Source organism: Pavona decussata, unplaced genomic scaffold (assembly GCF_977016875.1).
Source record: "Pavona decussata unplaced genomic scaffold, jaPavDecu1.1 SCAFFOLD_134, whole genome shotgun sequence".
Taxonomy (NCBI): Eukaryota; Metazoa; Cnidaria; class Anthozoa; order Scleractinia; family Agariciidae; genus Pavona; species Pavona decussata.
The window spans coordinates 331,271-352,382 of record NW_028145547.1 but is presented as its reverse complement, the minus strand read 5'-3'; the positions used below and the strand labels follow the sequence as shown (position 1 = coordinate 352,382).

At 39.3% G+C, this 21,112-nt stretch overlaps 1 protein-coding gene across 1 annotated transcript in view; it reads right to left on the bottom strand.

Annotated features, from left to right (window-relative positions):
• LOC146467570 (uncharacterized) overlaps positions 1-20,627 on the bottom strand; it is a 31,513-nt gene extending 10,886 nt beyond the window's left edge. The window contains exons 1-17 of the mRNA XM_085125485.1: positions 19,910-20,627; positions 19,316-19,674; positions 15,380-15,544; positions 12,605-12,712; positions 12,116-12,241; positions 11,779-11,875; positions 10,882-11,100; positions 9,381-9,760; positions 8,918-9,085; positions 8,449-8,559; positions 7,532-7,648; positions 6,817-6,907; positions 6,091-6,465; positions 5,182-5,292; positions 3,635-3,745; positions 3,147-3,257; positions 41-138 (exon numbers count right to left, since the gene is read on the bottom strand). Of these exons, the coding sequence (XP_084981611.1) occupies positions 41-138; positions 3,147-3,257; positions 3,635-3,745; positions 5,182-5,292; positions 6,091-6,465; positions 6,817-6,907; positions 7,532-7,648; positions 8,449-8,559; positions 8,918-9,085; positions 9,381-9,760; positions 10,882-11,100; positions 11,779-11,875; positions 12,116-12,241; positions 12,605-12,712; positions 15,380-15,544; positions 19,316-19,674; positions 19,910-19,982 (2,820 nt within the window). The 5' untranslated portion in view covers positions 19,983-20,627. The remainder of the gene's footprint in view (positions 1-40; positions 139-3,146; positions 3,258-3,634; positions 3,746-5,181; positions 5,293-6,090; positions 6,466-6,816; positions 6,908-7,531; positions 7,649-8,448; positions 8,560-8,917; positions 9,086-9,380; positions 9,761-10,881; positions 11,101-11,778; positions 11,876-12,115; positions 12,242-12,604; positions 12,713-15,379; positions 15,545-19,315; positions 19,675-19,909) is intronic.
• Positions 20,628-21,112: the final 485 nt, after the last annotated feature.

The following is a 21,112-nucleotide window of genomic DNA, read 5'->3' as shown; positions in this document are numbered from 1 at the left end:
ACCCACAGTTGCAAGAACAATTAATGATTGAAATACTCACTCGGAAAGGAAAACCTCCGATGTTTATGTAATACAATCCATTTGAATGTCGCCCAGTTGAATAGTGGCTCTTGCAAGATGCCGCTGCCTGCACAGAAGCTACGAAATAAAAATTTTTAATTAATAGATATGATGATTTTTCGGCACCCTAGGCTGTGATAATGAGGAACAGTACTCTAACCCCCATTAGAGCTTGCTACGGTACGTGATTGATTCATTTATCGATTTTTAAATAGTTTTTATTATGCTTGATTAGTTAGACTGCGTTACAATTAATGGTGTTGTTTATTACAGATTAGTGCAAATTACGAGAGCATACACAGACAAAATATATTTAGGAACACTCTCTCCCCCGCAGAGGTTCCTTCATAAAGAAGGGAAAAAAAAGTCGGAAATGGGAAGAAAAACGGAAATGGAGAAAAACGGGGCGCAGGGGACGTCTCCCTTCAGTCCCTTGTATCATGTTGTTATGTCTCCGCTCTAGTGGGAAAGGGGCCTCTGCTGTGGAGAGAGTTAGAAACATGAAGGGAATGTAAATGGGTAACTTGTGTAAACGACGTCATGACTAACATCGAGGGCGATTCTTATTTCCTAAGGTACCTGGGGGTACTATTTTATTATAATTATTGTAGGCACTGGATTCCTGATTACTGATTTGGAAAAAGAAACTGACTAGAACTATGGCTTTTCATTTAACGTGGACTAAGTAGGGCACCATTATTGTCAATTAAATATAGGTCTGTTTTGATTGGATACCTCTTATTCAAAGATATAATTTTCCTTGAGTTCTTTCGGCTGTTAAACACACATTTATGCATGGAATCAGGATTGAATGAATATGTCATATCTGGCCAATGATAAGGAGTGTTTCAACAAAATGTCATCCGTGTGGGTTTTTAATCCGAACAAACTGAGTTTGCTGAAAATGTTAAGCCCTCTTACTATTTGGTGACGCATTTAAAGTTCTGTGTGGTCGCCACGGATATTATCAACGGAGATGCAACCCCAAAACAAATGAATAAAAGTTTCTTATGAAATGCCACATCAAAAACTGCACATTTTGGTTTTGTGTGAACACTCTAATTGGAACTCTCTGAGTTTTGCAGATGTGTGCAAAGAACTGGAGCTTGAAACAACTTTTACAATCAACAAGAGTTAACTGCGCCTGGGTTTCACATTCTTTTTGTCATTTTTCTTGAATGTCCTGAGAGGAAGTGTTTGATTCCCTCACACAGAAGTAAATAAATAGTGATTCTCCGCGACTTCAAAACTTGTTTTTATTATGGGGGCTAGGAAACAATGTTTTGTTTCAAACCTCAATTTCCTTCACCGAATCTTCAATGACGGTAATCAATGAGTTTCGTTTCCACTTTTGCTCGATGCAGTCGAGCCAAAGTACCCGTACACGCTGAGACTGAAAGAAAAATTGCCATGAAAGTGCATGTACCAAAATGGAACGATTAGCCATGCACAGTTGCCGAACTTTCACCTTATTTTTCTTCAATTACAAGTCTAAGCTGTTTTTTTTTTTTCAAGTCTGTTTATTTTATCATTTCGACAGCTTATATGTCCAATCGAAACCGATCGAGCTTACCCAGAATCGTCCAGTTACTTAGGCGCGTAGGCTGGTTTTGACCCGGTACCTTCGTTACTCTTTAAACGGGACAGACAGGTACATCTCGAAATTGCGTTTTTACTTTTGTCTAACTCAGTAATTTCATCAGGAAGCGGCCTGCACAATGCAGAAAATTAGAGCGTCACTAAAGCAGGATAATAAAACAAAGCGAGACCGATTTCTAACTGAAAGCACAAAAAGAAGACCACTTGCTCAAGTTGTCCGCAAAACAGAAACAATAGCCGAAGCAAACTTTTCCACTTGAAATGATAAACCATAAGAAGGGATCGATTTCTTGGGCAGAAAGCAATTGCACACCTCAGAATACGAACGAGAACTTGTTTCTATAATAATATCCTATATTTTGGCAACAAATAACCTCATGTATACCCGGTCTTATAAAAATTTCTAGAGCCAATGGCTTTGAAAAAAAAATTGCATAAACGCCTTGCGTTGTTGCGTGGCTTAAGTCCTTTCTTTGGTGTGACATAAAGAACACATCGCCAACAAGACTTGGATGTAAACGGCTTCTCTTTAGAATTTTCAGAATTTGTGCCTTACTACAAAATACCAAAAATTAAACATTCAGTGACTGGAAAACCGGTTATTTTTTTGCTGAAAGAGAAAGTATGAATCTGTGTTAAACAAACTTTTTCCCTACAAAGAGAAAAGCCGAAAAACAGAAAAACTCGTTATACGACTCGCTTGTACCCAGACCTCCGCCGTTTCTGAGCACGCCCACGAGACCGGCCATTATCCGCTTTGGGTGAGGTTAAGTTTATTGATTGAGACTCTCACTGGTACACCTGTAGGGTCATGGAAGCTATCCACATAAGACTTCACCCTAATAACATCAACAGGGATAGTGGAATTGAAATTCACGAAGCATGGATGTCCACGGACAAGAAACAATAGGAGAATGGTACAACAGCGAACCGCCGAGTGAACAACTTCTTGCCGGAACATTGAGGATCGAAATGCGCTAATCACAGCCGACCATCGTGATATAAATGATGCCCGTAACCAGTCGACCTGTAAATCTTCATATTAGCCCACGGTAGAGGGCTGAACAGTTCAGTAGGCCTTGCTACCTAGGCTCATTTTATGCGTGCTCCTCCTTAGGTTAGTGAACGCATAAGATAGCTCCGTGTCCTCCGTTTAATTTAGTAGACGCGAAACAAAATGGCGCCGTTTTTGACGGTAGTTTCGAAACTTCGCTGAGCCACAGAAAAGCGCATATGCAAGCAATTCAAAAAATTTGTCTAAGAACTTTTTAACTTAAGGTGGAATTATTTAAGTGCTAGGTGCACTTCAATTGGGGTAATATCAAACCATATGGCTGATAAGAGAAACAATTCAGGCGTCTGCAGAACTTAGGCTTAATCCAAGATTGGTCAAAGTCTAATTTCAACTAATGCGAGTAAGATCATGAGTATACACCAATGAAAAGTGATGGTCTTCAAGGATGATAATTAATTGTACTTAGCCTTACCTTGGCAAAATGTTCCTGCGTAAGCATTTGGACACAGACAAGTAAATTTGTACACATCATCTACGCATGTTCCACCGTTTTGACAAGGGTTGGACTGACACTCGTTTGTTTCTGTTAAGATTGTAATAAAATCAACCTCAACAAACGTCACTCGCACTTGTAAAAAAAATGTCATCGAAGACTCTACCGTGAGGTTTAATGGAGCGAAGAAAGTTAAAATGAGGGCCATTGTGGGTCATGTTTGTTAAAGATAACACTGAAATCCTGTTTTTCTTTTACACTTGTCTACGAAAAATTCTTAATACCTTATTTTTATTTACCAAACGTTATCACCATAAACAACAGGATTAAAGTTTTAGCTCTGTACGACCATGAACCAGCTTAAACTGTCTATCAACAACGTAACTGATGAAACTAACAAATATAAGTAAGCCAACTGTCAAGAAAAAACTACTTTTTCTTGATTTTAAGCGAAATTGATCCCTCACCTTGACACTGCCTTCCATAAAATGGTGAAGGACATGCGCATGTGTAGTTATTGTTTCCATCAGTACAAGTGCCTCCATTCAGACAAGGATTGCTGGAGCATTCGTCAAACGCTGAAACGAGAAAAAAAACATCCAGAATGAGAGTTATATTTTTATAAAATGTAAATTGTAGAGAAGATGGCGTCCAGAAAATTAAGCCCTCGGCCGGGTAAATGAAACTAACGGATGGAGTGGGAAAATGTGGCATCAGGATCCGGCCATTCAAAGAGCGGATAAGATGTACTCCAGCTAATACATTTTATCCGCTGGGTATAGCGACTTATCAGCTGTATAAAGTTAGCCACTCTTTGAATTAACAATTGGAGCTAGCTCTACAATAAACAACGAACAGAAACTACCAACACACATTGATAGATGTATTTTTCAGTTAGTGGCACAGGCATACTCAGAAACAGAAATCCTAGTTCTCCCATAAGGAGTCGAACCTATGACTATCCGATTACTAGTTCGAATGTTCTACCACTGAGCTACTGGAGACTAGTGGGAGCTAAGGCCATTAAACTAGGTTCATGTGGCAAACATCCTGCATACTGCAGCTAAGATTTGAATGTCGATGTGTGGTACATGCGAAAGAAGTGTGATGTTATATTTTAAGTCTGGTGAATCAACAGACATGTTTTTTTTGTTGTTGTTAATGTTGTTTTTTTTTTTTGTTTGTTTGTTTTTTTTTTTTTTTCGCGTAAATGGCTTCAGAGGTTGTTAGCCAAGATATTAACGATAGCAGCCTGGACGCCACACGCAGAGCGAGCTATAAATTCGCGAGCTCAGCAATCTCTCGCCTCTTTTTTCTGCCAATGACGATCGTGAAAGCTGTCAAGCTTTCAAAGCTTACGTTACTTTTCTTTATTCGGCTCTCCACCATCCCCTCGACTCCTCCTCTGCTCTTGCTACCTCTTATTGGGCTATTTTTTGCCCCAACTTAATTCACTGAAAGAAATACTATGAGTTTACAAAAAGCGATGTTTCCTTGATTAATTTGATACCTTAGCATTTAAATGGTTTGAAATAAACACCACGTGAGTGGCCAAATTAACCCAACAAATGATCCGTGATTCAGTGAATCCTGGCCTCGTGCATGACCGCAATTATACCCATTTCAGTCTCTCGTGCGCGAAGGTTACATATAGGCGCCGCTGTCGGCGTAAACACGTTTTTAGCAATGGCTGTGTGACAATTACTCACTGTCTTTGCGAGCTCAAATTTTCCGCTGATTTAAGTCTTGGGCGTTTTTTGGAATGACGTACTGCGTAATTAGGAAAATGTTGCCAGTACGTTGAGCTAAGAATCACGATGGCCGTAATCTGATGCATACGAACAGAGATGACAAAACTATACCATCTAATTCAAGCTGAGGAAATGACTCACAGCATTTTATGAAATCTTTTCAAGTTTTCGACTTCTAAAACAACGAAAGGAGCAGTTGTCAGTTCAAAACCGTGTTCCCAACTTTTCCTTACTCTTGTTTCAACGTTTGTGAGTGAACTAACCTTGACACGTTCTTCCTTTATGTGTCCGAGGACAGATGCAGCTGAATTTTCTTTCGCCGTTCACACAAGTACCTCCATTCAAACATGGATTGCTGATGCATTCGTCATAATCTAGTTTTAGAAAAATAACATCACTGAACTGAATAATCTTAATTTTACCACGGGCTATATCTATCTATACTTGACTAGTAAATAAATGTTTTGTATTTCAAACACTACAAAGTAAATGTATTCAATCAAGTTTTACTGGGACTCTTAAAACTTAGGAGGAGTTAAAACTTAGGAGGAGTTAAAACTTAGGATAATGTAGCTCACTATAGAGCTAAAAATAACAGTTTGATTTAGTCTTGAATCGTACAAAATAACTGTAACATTGAACAAATGAAGAGTTCTTCGGGTACCATGCATTAATTTAGCCCAAAGGTCCAATTAGCTCATTAACCGAAGACTTCAAAATATCACCCGAATATATATACTGTACTTGACTCCAGCGATGTCCTCATCTGCTGTCTTTTTTACGAACTCCTCGCTCGCGGAAATCAGACGTGAAAGACCAAAAATACCGTATGGTATGTAGTGCTTGCGGGTTCTAATTTTTGCGACTTTTGATAAAAAGTAGGTTTCACGAAGAGTTTTTCCCCGATTAACCCACCATCGAATCATTAGTACCACTAAGGTACACAAAGAAAAGAATCTGTAACCTTTAAGGAAAAACAAGAAAATCGCCCCGGGAAAAATTTATTCCCGGAAAACCGTCGCATAATTTACCATACTATTCTTCAAAGTTACTATGCCCTTTTCATGGTGTTCGCATTCTTATTGCTGAGAAGTTAACTACATTTTCAGCGTCTTAAATGTGTGTCAAAAACCTCAGGTAGCAGAGCCAATTATCACGGTTGGCTCATTTACCTTTCTTGCACGAGTACTGATGACAGGCAGAGCAATCCACGTCATTCCACATGTACCCATGTCCTGCCCCGAGCGTGTGGACGCAGTCCTCCCCTCTAAAGTCGTTTGGTTGGTTTTGAGCCCAGTAGCGAAATTTATCAGGACATCCATCCACCCAGCTGAATAATCCTTCTGTGGCAATATCATTCAAACCGATCCACGCCTTGTCGCCATTGTGCCTGTGCTGGATATATACGTTTTCTTCCTGGCTTTCAATAGCAGCTAGATTTGCACCCATGGCTCTGCAGGTTATACTTGCGTTGGACCAAGTCTCGCATGTTTCGCTGGTGAAGTAACAGGAGCCATTGTAGAAACTCCAACCGGGTTCACAGACGTCTATGGGAAATAAAACGATAATGTTACTGTCGTTATTGTAATTTTCCCTTAATTTGAAAATGAAGTCCAACGCTACTGAAAAGGCTGTTTGACGAAAAAACAAACAAACAAACAAACTCGACAACACGTTTGTGAAGATTCTGAGCCGACCCATAATTTGGCTTGCCTTGTACGCAGTAGCTTTGGTAGACTAAAGTTTGGCAAGGTGGGAATAAAATTTCACGTCTGCAATCATATATAAAAATTTCTCCTTAAGAAAAGATCACATTTCCATAATGTGAGAAATTACATCGATTTTTAGTCAGTTCAAGAATTTCAGCACTATAACATTAGCTAAGGCTAACGCCCTACCTGGCAAAACTGCGTAAGACACTGACAGAGGATCATGTTGTTGTACAAATAGTTCCTTCACACAGGCTCTAAAGCCCGTCTTGTTTATGTACTGCAAAGATACAAAGAATAAAATGCTTTGGAAATCAATAATATGCAAATACTACAGTGGAAATAAAGTAAATACAGTAGAACCCCCTAGGTAATACGACCACCTCGTTATTGCGATCGACCACTTGTTTGTGCCCCGAACGAATCAAAAGTCCAGTCATTCCCTTAGATTTACAACTTCATTAATCCGACCACCCCGTTATTACGTTCACATCCGTTTACGTCCAGAAAGTGATCGCATTAAGGATGCTCCCCTGTACAACTAAAGAGTACGTCTAGCTGTTCCTATATAGTTGCTCAAAGCTGACCTCCCGTTTTCTTGGTGTGAAGTCACTAAAGAATAACTATACGCCCCTATATAGGAAGTCAGTTCATCGCAAGGCCTTTCTCGCCTCCATAATACCCTCACCCGTTCAGAAAGCTAGGATCAATCCTCAAACCAAGGATTTCCTCGCCTAACATGCTATTAACGATTACCCTACACTGTATGTTCACATCTTTCTACGTTAACTACAAAGCACAAATGAAGCTAAGATTGACTTTCAAATGCTGCCGTTTGATATCACTCCCAGAAAGTTTTCATTTCCTAGATACATGTTGACAAAAGAGAAAAGTAATATCTTACCTCAACCCATGCTGAAATGGAGTTGTACAAAGGATTGAGATTTCCTCCGCTTGTTGAATGGTTTGCTGACACCAAGACTTCTGGAGAGTCATTGTAATTCTTCTTAAACACGACATCCTAAATTAGAAAAAAAAAAAAAAAAAAAGGAGAGATTTTAACTGCTTGTGAATGACAGTTCAAAATAAAACCGGCCTTGGCAAGTTTGGAACATTTTAAACAAAAAATGACATAAACAAGCGAACGAATTAATCAAGCTATTATAAAGAGGAGGATGGAACAAAAAGAAAGAAAGGAAGAAAGGAAGGAAGAGGGAATGAAGGGAAGGAAGGAGAGACAAAAAAGAAAATGAGAGATGAATGGTTAGGATTACTGTTAAGAGTTGAGAATGTATGAGTGGGCAAGAGTGCATCTGAAAGAAAACGAACAGAAGAGCGAATGAAAAAGTAAACGAAAAAGTTAGTGTGCGCAGGCGTAAGTGCGTGTTTGTATGCGTGGATATGGGTGTGTGCATGCGCAAATGCACCCGCGACTGCAAGCGTGAATGTATAGATGCGCGTGGGTGACCTAAAAATGACGCTGCAGCCGCACAAGAAAACGTGATTGGTTGTAAAGGTGGATGGAGAAGGTAACAAACACGTGAGCAGAATAATAATAATAAATAGGAATTTCAGTGGAATCCACGGGGTGGCTCTTCTCTCCACTGTTTCCAGGTCGAATTGGAATTTGGAAATGTTGGCTTTTGTGGAGGGAGGAAAACCGGAGTACCCGGAGAAAAACCCTCGGAGCAGGGACGAGAACCAACAACAAACTCAACCCACATATGACACCGAGACTGGGAATCGAACCCGGGCCACATTGGTGGGAGGCGAGTGCTCTAACCACTGCGCCATCCCTGCTCCCCATAATGACCTACGTACCTCACAAAAAGCATAGTTGAAATCTCGGGATGGCTTGTTCGAATTAGAGAAGTATATAGCCCCATGCTCTCTAAACAGAGGTCGATGAAGCTCTTCAAACGCTATCCAATCCTGCAAAGAAGCCATCGTTTGTTATTACGTTAATGGCACTTTTTTGAGAACTATTTTCCAAGAGCAAGAGTGATCCTCTGTCCTAACAATACCCAGTGCAAGACTATATAAGTCAAACAGCACGATATTTCTATTTGTGTTAAAAATGGAAAATACGGATTTAAGATAAAACATTAAAAACGTGCTTCAGTAAAACTCAAATAACAACTGCCCTCCTTTTTCCCAGTTTTTTGTCGTACCATCCAACAAAGAGGTATTAATCGGGTGCAGTTTTTCATATAACGGGCTTCGGCTGAGTTTTGTCGCTAAGTTTGAACTTGAAGAAATTATAAAGACAGTAACAACTTAAACTACTCACAACATGAATACTTTGGTGAGCACCATCAAAGTTCTGTAATTCTCTGACACAGATCTTAAAAGAATTTTTCGTGATATCTTCTAACCACACAGAAGATGCATCGTGCTTCACACCACTCCTTTCATGCTCCGCTGACACTAGAACTGTGGGCGTCGACTTAAACTTGCTCTGAAATCAAGGACAACAAAAAGTGGCCTGACTTTCAACGGCAATATGAATGTTTTAATGTACATCAAGGGGGTAAAAGAAAATTTATTTTACCTAAACCGAACTCAAATCTTGAAAATCTGTGATTTTTGGCTAAAGTTATGATTTAATTCACCGTACTTTTTCCCATTATGTCAGTCTTTTTTTCAGTACTCTGCGGAGTAAGCTAGTGTTGAGGTTTGTGTTGCAACCACCGGAACAGATCAAAATTTGAAACTCAGCTTCAAAAATAAACCAATAGAAGTTTGCCTCCTACCGAGGGAAGTGAAACGGTACGACAACTTGTTCCAGTCCACCAAGTCGGCATGTCCATTTCACCAGACACTCCCCCGTGAGGGGCCCCCTGGTAGGCAAGCCAGTCAACTGTAGCAAACGTTTCTCCATTTCTCTTCTCGTTTCTCCCGGCCTGTGTAACACAAACTGTAAAATTGTTCTCCATGATTTCTTCAACCCAGGCAACCACTGCTTCGTGGACATATCCGGGATCTGAGAAGTTCACGTGATTGACAGAAACCTGTATGTGAACCGGTTTGTCAGGATAAAAGACGTAAGGAGCCAGTGGAACTTGCTCACAAACCGCTTCAGCCCAAACTGGATTGTGGTGGAGGCGATGCCGTCCCTTTTGCGATGGGAATCCTGGAAATAATTTAACAACATTAACTCAATTCTTTCTCATAAAAGGACTACAATACTGTTGTCATAGGTATTGAGGGTCAAGTTACCCTACTTTGCTTGAGCTTCACCAGGCTTATGCCCCTACAGATTGCTGTCAGATTCATTGCTGTGAAACAGTTTATAATGATTCAAGCAAATACAGCAAATTCTGTAAAAATCTTCATATTACTTCATATCTTCATTTTGTTGTGATATAGCTGTCGTTTAGGGACGTTGCCTACTTTTGTTACTACGCATACATTCTGCGCATCTGGAGATAGTCGGGTTTCCTATGGGTGGTGCAGGGGTACTTTTACGGGGTTTAAAACAATGCAGAGAAAGCAGAACTCAGCAAGTGTTCTTTATATCCAAAATGAAAATTGGGTGGTAACCATTTCAGAGATAAAAAAGCTTCAATTTGGAAAAAATAATGCCATTTTTACGGCTTACATTTTTACGTATTTTACGGCTTTTTAGAATAATTGTGGCTTAATTATTTTTTTTTTAAATGCGTGGCTAGCCCCAATTTTCTTTTTTGATTCCAATAGTCCTTGGAAAGATCAGCTTTTCCCGCATAGTCATAAACCGCGCAAAAATATTTTGCTATTAGTAGACACCGTCCTTAAATACACTGTTTCGAAGTTCACGCTTCTTATATCGATTCCCATATGACATTCGTTAGAAGCTGTAGTTTGTATTGTCGTCGATTTTTTTTTCTTTAGTTCCGTGTAACTGTTACTATCCACTTTTAATTGCTTGCAATTGATTATCCCTTTGCACAACCAGTAGCCATATATAGCCACCTAATCTTAGAGCTTTCTGTAGTTCAGTAGTTTACACGAAGAGGTTTTACTGTTTTCCGAATATTTTTACTGTTCGTCACGTCGCAATTTTAACAGATCCAGTAATGTCCATATGGTATATACCAAAGTACATTTTATTCACCATCTCAATATAATGGGTTTGTAAGATTCTGTCGAAAAGGATGAGCACGACAAGTGTCTTTGTAAGCATTTCCATTTTTAAGGGAAATAAATTCCCTACCCTGGTAACTAAAGGGTTACAATACCTCTATGAAAAGAGAGTGAATTCAGCGATGTTACCTGTACAGTCACCCGGATGATAGACAGTAAAGTTTGCTCTCAGATGGCACATTTCTCGCTGGAACACACACACGTTGTCATATGTGGTACCATTAGAGGAACACACAGGCTCTTCATACGACGGACAATTATCCACGCATATGCACCGCGCGTCCCTGGGACCAAATGCCTTACAAACGGCAAAGTACTTACAGGAAACATTGATGCACGGATCAACATCTGTATAACATAAATTAAGAGATAAAGGAATAAGGAAAAAAAAGTGATAGAACCGATAATAGCCCGCATCATAAAACAATTGTCATTTTACGAGGGTTTAGATTACATCACTGGGCCTCATGTGAGCAAACATGGATAATTGGACCATTAAAATGTCACATTTCATCACAGTAAGTAATTGTCTACGCTTTTCAACTGTAGCTGGTTCGTGTTCTGCATGTACGTCAAAACAAAACTTGCAAATTTTTCCCGCCTTAAATGTTTCAAGGGCACCCGACGAGAAAAATGTAAATAAAACACTTCAAAGATTGCGTTTTCTGACCTTTCAAACTGATTATTTGTGTAGCTAAATACACTTCCATTCATTCGCCTCAGAGCTGACCTTTTAAGTAGCTCAAACTTTCAGGGAACAGAAACTCATCCCCGGAGTTTGCAAGCTGCTTTCGGCTTTCCAAAAATCTTAGTTGACCTTTTATTACACGCTAAACGACATATTAGTCTGTTCGAAAAACTTTCATAGCATAGAAAAATCAGAATTTCCATCAACAAAGGCCTTTTGAAGACCTACTTCACTTAAAAGAATCGTTGAGTGTCCCTGTTGTTTAATACATCAAGTAATACAAGCATGTGCATTTTTTCAAAGGTGTACCCATTTAGGCCGTATAACAACTTGTTTACCTCCAATAACTGCGTAATCAACTGTGACCGGATCATGTTGGCTCTCCATTCCTTGCAAGTCTTTTATGCACACGCGAACATAAGAAATTGTTGTTTCCTGTGATAAGAGCAGAAATGAATTCAAATAGGTAAAATGGCGATCAATGCTCTTAGTAATAATTTTCTGCAAGATTTCAAGGTTGAAGACAATTCTATTTCATGAAACTTGGTACGTCTCGAGTGAAATAGCAGCCGGGTTTAACATCTAGTTTTGAAGTTGTGTGCTTATGCGAAGTTGGTTGATACCGAATGAGCTTTTCCTATTCATATCTACTTGTTAGTAAAAATGGTAACTCACCTCGATCCAAGTGTTAAGGACGTTGTTTTCCGGCTTAACAGAGTGCACGTTCTTGCTATCGTATAGGTGATTGACTGCTACCATGACAACAGGAGGTGCATAAAACTTCTCCGTAAAATTAATCACCTGTCACAAAGAAAATGCAAAGGCAAAAGGTTCAAGTGTTCTGTGAGATGTAAGTGTGACAGCGAAGTTAATGACGTAAGTTAAAGGAAACCCTGAAATTTGCTTTACATTTACAGGTTATACTTTAAGGTTTTTAGAACATTCGCGGTATTTTGACACTTTTAGTCCCAGATATTTTTCATCTATTTTAATTTCAGATGAACGATATGGTGTCCCATAGTGTCCTCAGAGCATTCTTTTGATATCTCTAAATATTAACGACCTAGTTGGGAAGGAATCAATTCCTTACCTTGATGATCTGCTTTTTTATCATTGTTTAAAGTTTGTAATAGCAAACAGAAACTAAACAGAAAATACCATTACCTTACAGAAAGCGAAGTTGTCCTGTTCCAGGGGAACCCCACCATTTTCAAACTGGAGTTTTCCTTGGAAAGTCAACTGAGCAATTCTCTGTGAAAAGGCCAACCAATCCTGAAGGAGAAAGTAAAAAAAAATGATTAACATGGTACTAATAATTTCTTATTGTCAAATTTGTCAAATTCTTTCCTTTTGACCTTGTAGTTTAAGTGTTAAAAAAAGAACTAAGAAAGGGGCTGGGGGAAGAGTTCTTTCCTCAGTAGAGCATCGACTTCGACACTATATTTTGAACTCCGCAATACTAACATAATACTAGCAATGCTTGCACTACTTACGATACTTGTAACGCTTACAATACTATCAATACTGACACAACAATACTTACAATACCTTCATTACTTACAATACTGACAATGTTCCCGATAATTTTTAAATTAATTGTTGTGACACTATTAATGTCACACTACAGTTACAACAATCACATCAAATAAATACGATACAGGACATTTATTAAGCGGAAAATTTAATTAAATTAGAGGACAAACAATAAAGAGGCATGGCTGAGAGTATCTTTTTTAACTTCATGAGAGGCAAATTACACGAGACAATTTGATACCTCCCATCACAAGAAGGAGGTTAGGAAAGTAAAAAACAAAATTATATCAGGGTCCTTATCCTTCCTTTTACTAAATCAAATAAAATATCTTGCGATTAAGAATAAAAAGGTTCACTTGTTTATTTTTGAAAGAATGAGGCTTTAAGCCCAATATAATGGCTGGATTAAGGTTGATAGCCACTAAATCTGTCATGCCTTTTTCAGTGATAAGCCATTGCTGGAAACACCGCCAGAAGCAGGGCGTTGCCTCGCAAAACCAGAAAAAAAAGACTAGACTTTTCACCTCAATATTGCAAAAGGTGCACATAATATCTCCTTTGATGCCTATTTCCTTCAAGAAACCATTAGTTGCCAGTCTTCTGTGTAACAGGTTGAATTTAAAAGTAATCAGTTTCGTTATTTTGATGCATCGGAGTGAAAGTCCGTATATTGATTGCCAGTCGAGCCTTTCGTGACTTTCTAGTTCACAGTCTGCAGATCATTTTTGCTGACTTCGGAAAGGAAATTGTCGCTCAAAAGAAAAAAAAAGCTTTTCCTACACTATCTCTTTGCTTTATGAGATTTTGAAAGTTTTGAGAGAAAGCTTTCGAAATTGGCATTCCTTATAAGTAAACAGTTTCTGTTGTTTGCCTTAAGGGATTTTAGTGCAGATATCAGACTTTATATTTCTTCATTGCGACACTGCCCAAATATGGTCATGGTGAACTCAATATGCGTCGTTCGCACCTAACAGATATCCTGCGATATACGTAATTTCGTGTGTCGGAAAGAAAAATATATGACAGAGCGCTTTAAAAAAGTGACGACCTCGCAAGTACACCAAATTATTAATAACGCTGTTTCATAAAACACAACGAAGGCAACCAAGTTTTCTGTCAAGATTTGTAATGGTTAGCGCAAAAACTTTTACTGCTTAATTACCTTTTTGCTTATGAACTGGATCGCAGTTCAGCAAAATGTGTTTTTTAGCTAGACTTTTGTATTGTCCCGTATTCTAGTAAAGGCTCAGAAATTACAAACAGTATTTTCTTAGACTGATCATCATCTCGCAACAATTAAACAGAAAGCGCTCTTGACACGTCTCGAAGAAATGGAGAAAACCACCTGAGAAAACCAAGCTCGCAAAGTGCCTCGAGAATGTTATCTCTCTGGTAGACAAAAAGATGGAGGGAGTAAAGTTATCACGACTAAAACATTTCTAGGCATTTTTTATGTTGAATAAATGCGTTAAAATGTTTTGAAATGAATAAACCTGTCAAAGTTAATGCATTTCCATCCACCCCTATTTTCCATACTCCTCGCACTCCGCACTCCGCACTCCGCACTCCGCACTCAGCACCCCGCACTCCGCGTATTCTATCCAACCAACAAAGCTGCCACTTTCATTCATGTGCGTCCTTGCGCGGTCAAATGTTAAAAGCCTCTTTTTTAACAAATAAAGATCGCCTCCAGCTTTTATCTATAAACCTGCACTTTTTTTATCAATGTGTTGAATAAAAAAACAATAATTCTGCTCAATCTTGCGGAATTTCGTAAAAGCCTCAGACACCTTTAAACTGATTTAGACAAGTCATCTTAAGGTTACCTCTGAAAACAATAGGCTCACCAAACTGTTGTAACTCAAAGTCAAAGAAGAATTTCCATTTACCCTGGTTTTCTGTATCTGAAGGTATTTTTTTTTGATCCAGATAGACTTAAGTGCTTTGTAGAAAGATGTTAAATCAATCATCGTCAGGCCACCATCCGAATAGTCGCTAATCTTGACATCTCCTTTGATTTTGTGCTCCCCCTTCCGCTCCATAAAAAAACTTAAAAAATAGATACTAATTGTTATTTTAAGTGTAGCTTCAGCAACTACAACAACAGCAATCCTTCTCAGAGTTATAAACTTACTCAATTGTTGTAGCAGAGGCTACAATAGTTTTGATGCCCAATGTTTTCTATCATCGGACTCTTTCGTGAATAAAAGCCAAAAACGAAGTAGAACTCAAGGGTATTGGAACGTCTCTGAAGGATTATAAATTTAACTCAACTTTAAAATACCAATTAAATTGCAATGAAAAGTATATTTTGGCAATGGTTCAGTGACAATGGCTGTGTATAAAGAAGTCACGTGTGGATTGAGGTAGGCGTCACGCTCACGTTAGCATAAAGGAAAAGCTTACCACTTGCAGATTTTGATGTTTTCCGTCAAACGTTTTCACTTCTCGGATACAGACTCGAAAATGATCTTCTCGTAATTCTTCTATCCACGTGTTCATGGCGTCCTGTGGTCTGGTGCTGCCAGCGTGATGTACAGTGGCAAGTACTTTGGGGACAGAAGGAAATCGCTGTGAAGCAAGAGATTAAAGATTTGTGAGGGGTTTACAGAGAGCAGGGGAAGCTTCATTTAAACCTTTGACCTTTTTTAGGCAATACTAAATAACATCTTGTCACGAACAACATTTAGTTCTTTTTGTGTAGGACCGAGAAATCACAACTCTACCCGATTCCCATCCTTTACTTCCCGACCCTCATATTCTAACAAGGAAGGTTCTAGCCTCCATTGTTATGTGCAAAAAATCGCTCTTTTACATCCTTTCGATAATAAAGTAGAAATTATCTAACAAATAAGAAGCACTTGAGTAGCTTTCAAAAGACTTTTTTCAAAATCATTGTGTCTTCCTGCTCTCCTTATCTTCCCAGCCCCCGGCCCAACAGAAACGTGCAAACTCCTTCCCCTAACGGCTCCGAACAAAGACCAGCAAATCCGCACGGAAAGACAAGATGATTTAGATGAAAAAGACTCTTATCTGATTGCAGACTAATCCTCAATTTAATTAGAGTACAAGATGCCTATACTGGCATTTACGTGTGATGCCCCTTGATTCTTATAATTGTATGCTTTGCAGACTATCCTAGCTAATGGAATATTTTGAGTCACAAAGATAGCGTTATGTTGTTTCCCTTGTGTTACGCGTCTTATCGTTATACCGGAATTTCTATTAAAATAACGTTGCCTGACTCACGTTTCTGGTTATGTAAATAAAAGTGTAAGATTACAAATTGGTTTCGTTTCACCAAAAAAAAAACGGAAAGAAAACAGGCAAAAAGCTTTTCTAAATGAAAACTTTTAGTACAAATGGACAATCAAGCCTTTAATCTTTTTGTAAAGTGGATTTCCAGTTGCGTTTAAGCATCAATTCGACAAGGTGATGCGATCTGCGTTTTAGCTTAATACCAATGACCTTTCCCCCGCATATTCTGGATGGTTCTACAACTGTCAAACAGAAGCATGATTCCTTCGCCTTGAACTCTCCGATTTCCACCGTTTTTACTGTCGAGTGCTTCTTAGAAGTTATTCTTTCGATTTACCGCTTCAAAAAGGTTAATTTTCTTTTTGAAAACGGCACATTGGAATCTAAAACATTAAAACAATATGGCCACGCCACTAAAGTCAAGCCTTTTCAGTTCCACCGAGAGACCGCTAGGACCTGAATAATCACAATAGTAATTAACTCCCCTCTGATCCCTCCTGACCTACACTAAGATATTGCATTCTGATTGGATCGTTTTTGTTAAAGACAATAAGGACAATAGGAGACAAAACAAGATGCCTGCTATACTGGCATTACGCGTGATGCTGGGGCTGATTCATTTATTCCAACTGTATGTTTCACAGATTTATAAAACAATCCTTTCTAATGGAATAGTTTGAGTCACGAAGATCGCATTACGTTGGTTCCCTTGTGTTACGCTACTCAGGGTTTCAAGGGAAATTGCGGGAATTCCATTGCGATAACGTAAGCTTCCCAATGACCTCTTTTCTGTCTGCAATCGTGGTCTAAGTCTGTCAAAGAAAGCACGATTCCTTCGCCAGGAACGCTCCAATTTCCACCGTTTTAGATGTTGAGTGCTTCTTAGAAGTTATTCTTTCGATTCACCGCTTCAAAATGGTGAAATTTCCGTTTGAAAACGGCACACTTGAGACCACAACATGCTAACAATATCGCGCCACAAATTTAATCCGTTTTTGATAAATATATCAAATGATGCGTTGACGTCACACAGGTAGGGCTGAGTGGGTCCCCTCCCTCGCAATATAAGCGACAAGACTGGATTTTGATTGGCCTGCTTTTGTTGAAGACAATCAGAACAATACATCCCGAGTAGCAGAGGGGAGAGTTTAATGAATAAATTAATATACAGATTTGTGGCTACGAGGAAAAAGAAATCGTCCCGTTTTTAGACACGGTATACCCCCTCAGGGCATCCCGCGTAAAGAGCCCCTCTAGGAGAAAACTGAATTTGATACATCTAAAACGAGTTAATAATTGAAAGATGCGCATTTGTGGATACAAAGAAGAACAAACGGCCCCCATTTTATAACGTGGGCTGCACAGGCATCCCACGTAAAAAGCTGTTTATCAAGTCAACTAATACCTAAAACAATGATTATCCTTACTTTCGGTATGCAAACTGAATATTTCATAACTAATCCAAGAATTAACGAGATGCCCTTAATCGGCATTACACGGAATGCTTAATGTAGCCCCATTTATTCCCCATGATATGTTTCGCAGATATTTAAAAACTATCCTCCCTTCTAATAAGAATAAATTTAGAGATACAGTTTTTTCGCTTATTTTTATAGTCAACTGTATCCTCCCTTTGCAATTGAAATAATTGAATGGTTTTATTCAGAGAGACTGCGTGATTTTTCTCGTTGTGTTACTAGGAATCATACCGGGAATAACTCTGCAATAACGTCATGACCCCGCTGAACTGGTCTGGCTTCCTTGGCTTTGAATTATTCGATCTGTTGGTAAAAGCGTAGTTTCTTCGCTGTGAACTCTCCCAATTTCCACCGTTTCAACTTTCGAGTACTAAGAACTGTTATTATTTCGATTTACCGCTCGAAAAACGTCTGTTTTCTTTCTGAAAACGGCAGATCCGGAGTCGTAAATTCAGACATGTGGCCGCCATTGAACGAAAACAACCCAGTTTCCAAATGATGATTTGCTTTGACGTCACACAAGTAGAGATGAGTGGGTCCCCTCCCTCGTAATATACGCGCGGATAATGGAGTTTGATTTGGCTGCTTTTGTTCAAGACAATCAAAACAATGGATCCCTTCTGGGAGAGGGAAGAATTTAATCTAGTTTTAATGAATAAATCAAATGATGATTTGACGTCACACAGGAAGTGACGGGTGGGTCCCCTCTCTCGTGATATGTGCCTGAAAAATAGATTTTGATTGGGCCGCTTCTGTTGAAGACAATCAGAACAATATATCCTTACTAGGGGAGGTCAGAGTTTAATGCATAAATTAATGTGCACATTTGTGACTACGATGAAGAAAAAAAAGATACCCGACCGAAACCTAGACACGTCATGCCCTGCGGGCATTCCGTGTAAGTAGGTCAAGTATTGCTTAAGAGAAGGGGAAAAATTCACGAAACATTAAATCAAACGAAAATTATATACAACATTTAAGAAAATATGAGGTTATTATTTTGTGGAGACGACAAAAAAAAAAAGGTTCCCTGCAGGAAACGTCAAACCCAAAAGAGTTACAAGCCATGCTAATCTCAAAGTCTATGCAGGGCATTAGCTACTCGCCGTCACTTATGTATCTGCCTACTCCGCTCGGGGATACCCAGCGGTGGATTGACGTTCTCTCCAAAGGGGAGTAGTAATACTACTGGTTACTTGGTGTTTAGAGGTCTGCCTTGGAGTAGGCAGTTGTCATCTTGAATGTGAGCCCTCAGGTCAGTGAATCCGTTTATAGTTGATTCATACGAAATGGAATTTAAGATCCAAACTGGCGTGAGACACGAACTGACCACTGCTCTTGGGTATTTGCCAAATATGACTTAAATGTGAGCTGGAATTGTTTTCTGTCTGTTTTTTCGGCTAACGGGTCGAGACGTTTTAATTAAATGGCAAAGCGATATAACTTACAAGTACTTATGGAACAGGGATGGAACAGGTAGTTAGGCATGATGTCACGCTGGTCATTGTTAATGCCAAATGATAGAAAAAAGCTCTCCAATTGATATGCTACTTCCTTTGTGTTTAATGAAGTTTTTCTTCTCTAACTTACCAAATGGGAGTCATACCTGTGCAAAATCAACCCTTTCACACTGTGTTCCGCTGGTGAATGCATTGAAGGAGGCGGTGCCGTCAAGTGCTCCAGAAGGCGTGCCACGAAACGCAACCCAGTTTACGACAACAGATCCATTTGAACCAAGGCCTGATTCCAACAAACAGACGCGGAAATTATTCTGCGTCACTTCGGCGGTCCACGCTACTGCTGAATCATGAACACTGGGCGGTTCATTTTCATGGCTGATGGATGCAAGGACACGAATATTGCCCGAGCTGGAAAATACCTTAGGGTATTGCACGGTTTTGCAATGGACCAAGTCGGGATATGACACGGAGAAGTTGACCTTTCCTTGCTGGAAGAGATTTTGCCCTGAGGGAACATTGTATGAGAAAATGTAGGTTAAAACAAAGATTCAAAAGACTAAAGAAATAAAGCTTCGAGGCAAGTAATGACTTTAAATTCTCCTGTGACAGATCCAAACTGGCGTGATCGGAGTCAAACGTATGGTTCTAACATTTCAAGTTAGTTCAGTTCGAGAACCGGACCTTCAAGGTTAAAACGAATCGCAATTTTAGTGGCAAGAGAATAATACTACTGGTCTTACCTTCGCTTAAATAGGGAAGAGCGCACAATATTAAGAGCGTAACTAACAGCTGTACACCTGGGAACACCCCCATTCTTGCAGCTGAGGAGCAGCAAAACTGCAGAAACAAGGACTCCGACTTGTGTGTTCTGGGTATCGAACATGCCACTGATGAAATCTCTCATCGAATTTCTATATAAAGGGCCCATGTCTTAAACTGACGAAAATTAATATTCTCATTCCTTCTTTCCGGGTAAAAGTCTGGGAGAACTTAGGAATTTAACAAGGCGGAAGTAACTAGGAAACGAAGCGACAAAGTTAAGAATATACCCTGTCGAAGAGTGATCAGTTTTGCAGAGGTCCAGAGAATATAGGCAATGATCAATCAGTCACTGAGCTGATCATTCACCCAGTCAAATGAGGTATCAAATTTATAGAAAGAAAAAGCGGGTAGAATTGGGTCAAGGCAATGAATAACCTCTGGGAAATAACTTCACGTTTATGTTAAAAATAGCAAAGGAACAACGCATGAGATTGACCTAAGCTAAGCAGTCTTAAATCGTTTTTTCTATAGTGGATTTTTGCCAGCTATTAACAGTGCGCAGATAAGCCAGTCAACCGTGTTTTAAGCGGACCCCATATTAAGCGGACACCCTCTATTAAGCGGACAGCAGCACAAGTCTCATCTTTTTTCCCTACATTGACTGTAAAAACTACCTGTATTCAACGGACACCTTTATTAAGCGGACGCGGATACTTTAAACTTGCCTTCTATGGTCCTTTCTATTGTTAAACAACGAAACCTGTATTAAACGGACACTGCAATAAGGTTTATGTCTTTTTGTCCACGTTTAAACAGATCGGTCATTTAACTTTGCCGACAAAAGAGCTGTCACATCTTTGTCGACAATCTCTGTTGGCAACCTGATTAACAAAAGGTGATATATACAGGCCCGAAAATAATCCCGGCCTGCAAATGATCCCCGGACCGAAAATGATCCCCAAATTGGACGCAAATGATCCCCGATCGTCTCACCATAAATATAGAATGGAATGGACTCAAAATCGGATAGTGGATTTACATTTTATACACTACTTTTTTTTTCTTGATTGCACAACAGTCGTTATATTTAAACTATCTAATGTGGCAGCTCCGTGCAACAGAACAATTTACCTATAAACTGGAACATACATGTATATAATTTTCTTATACCATTACAACAC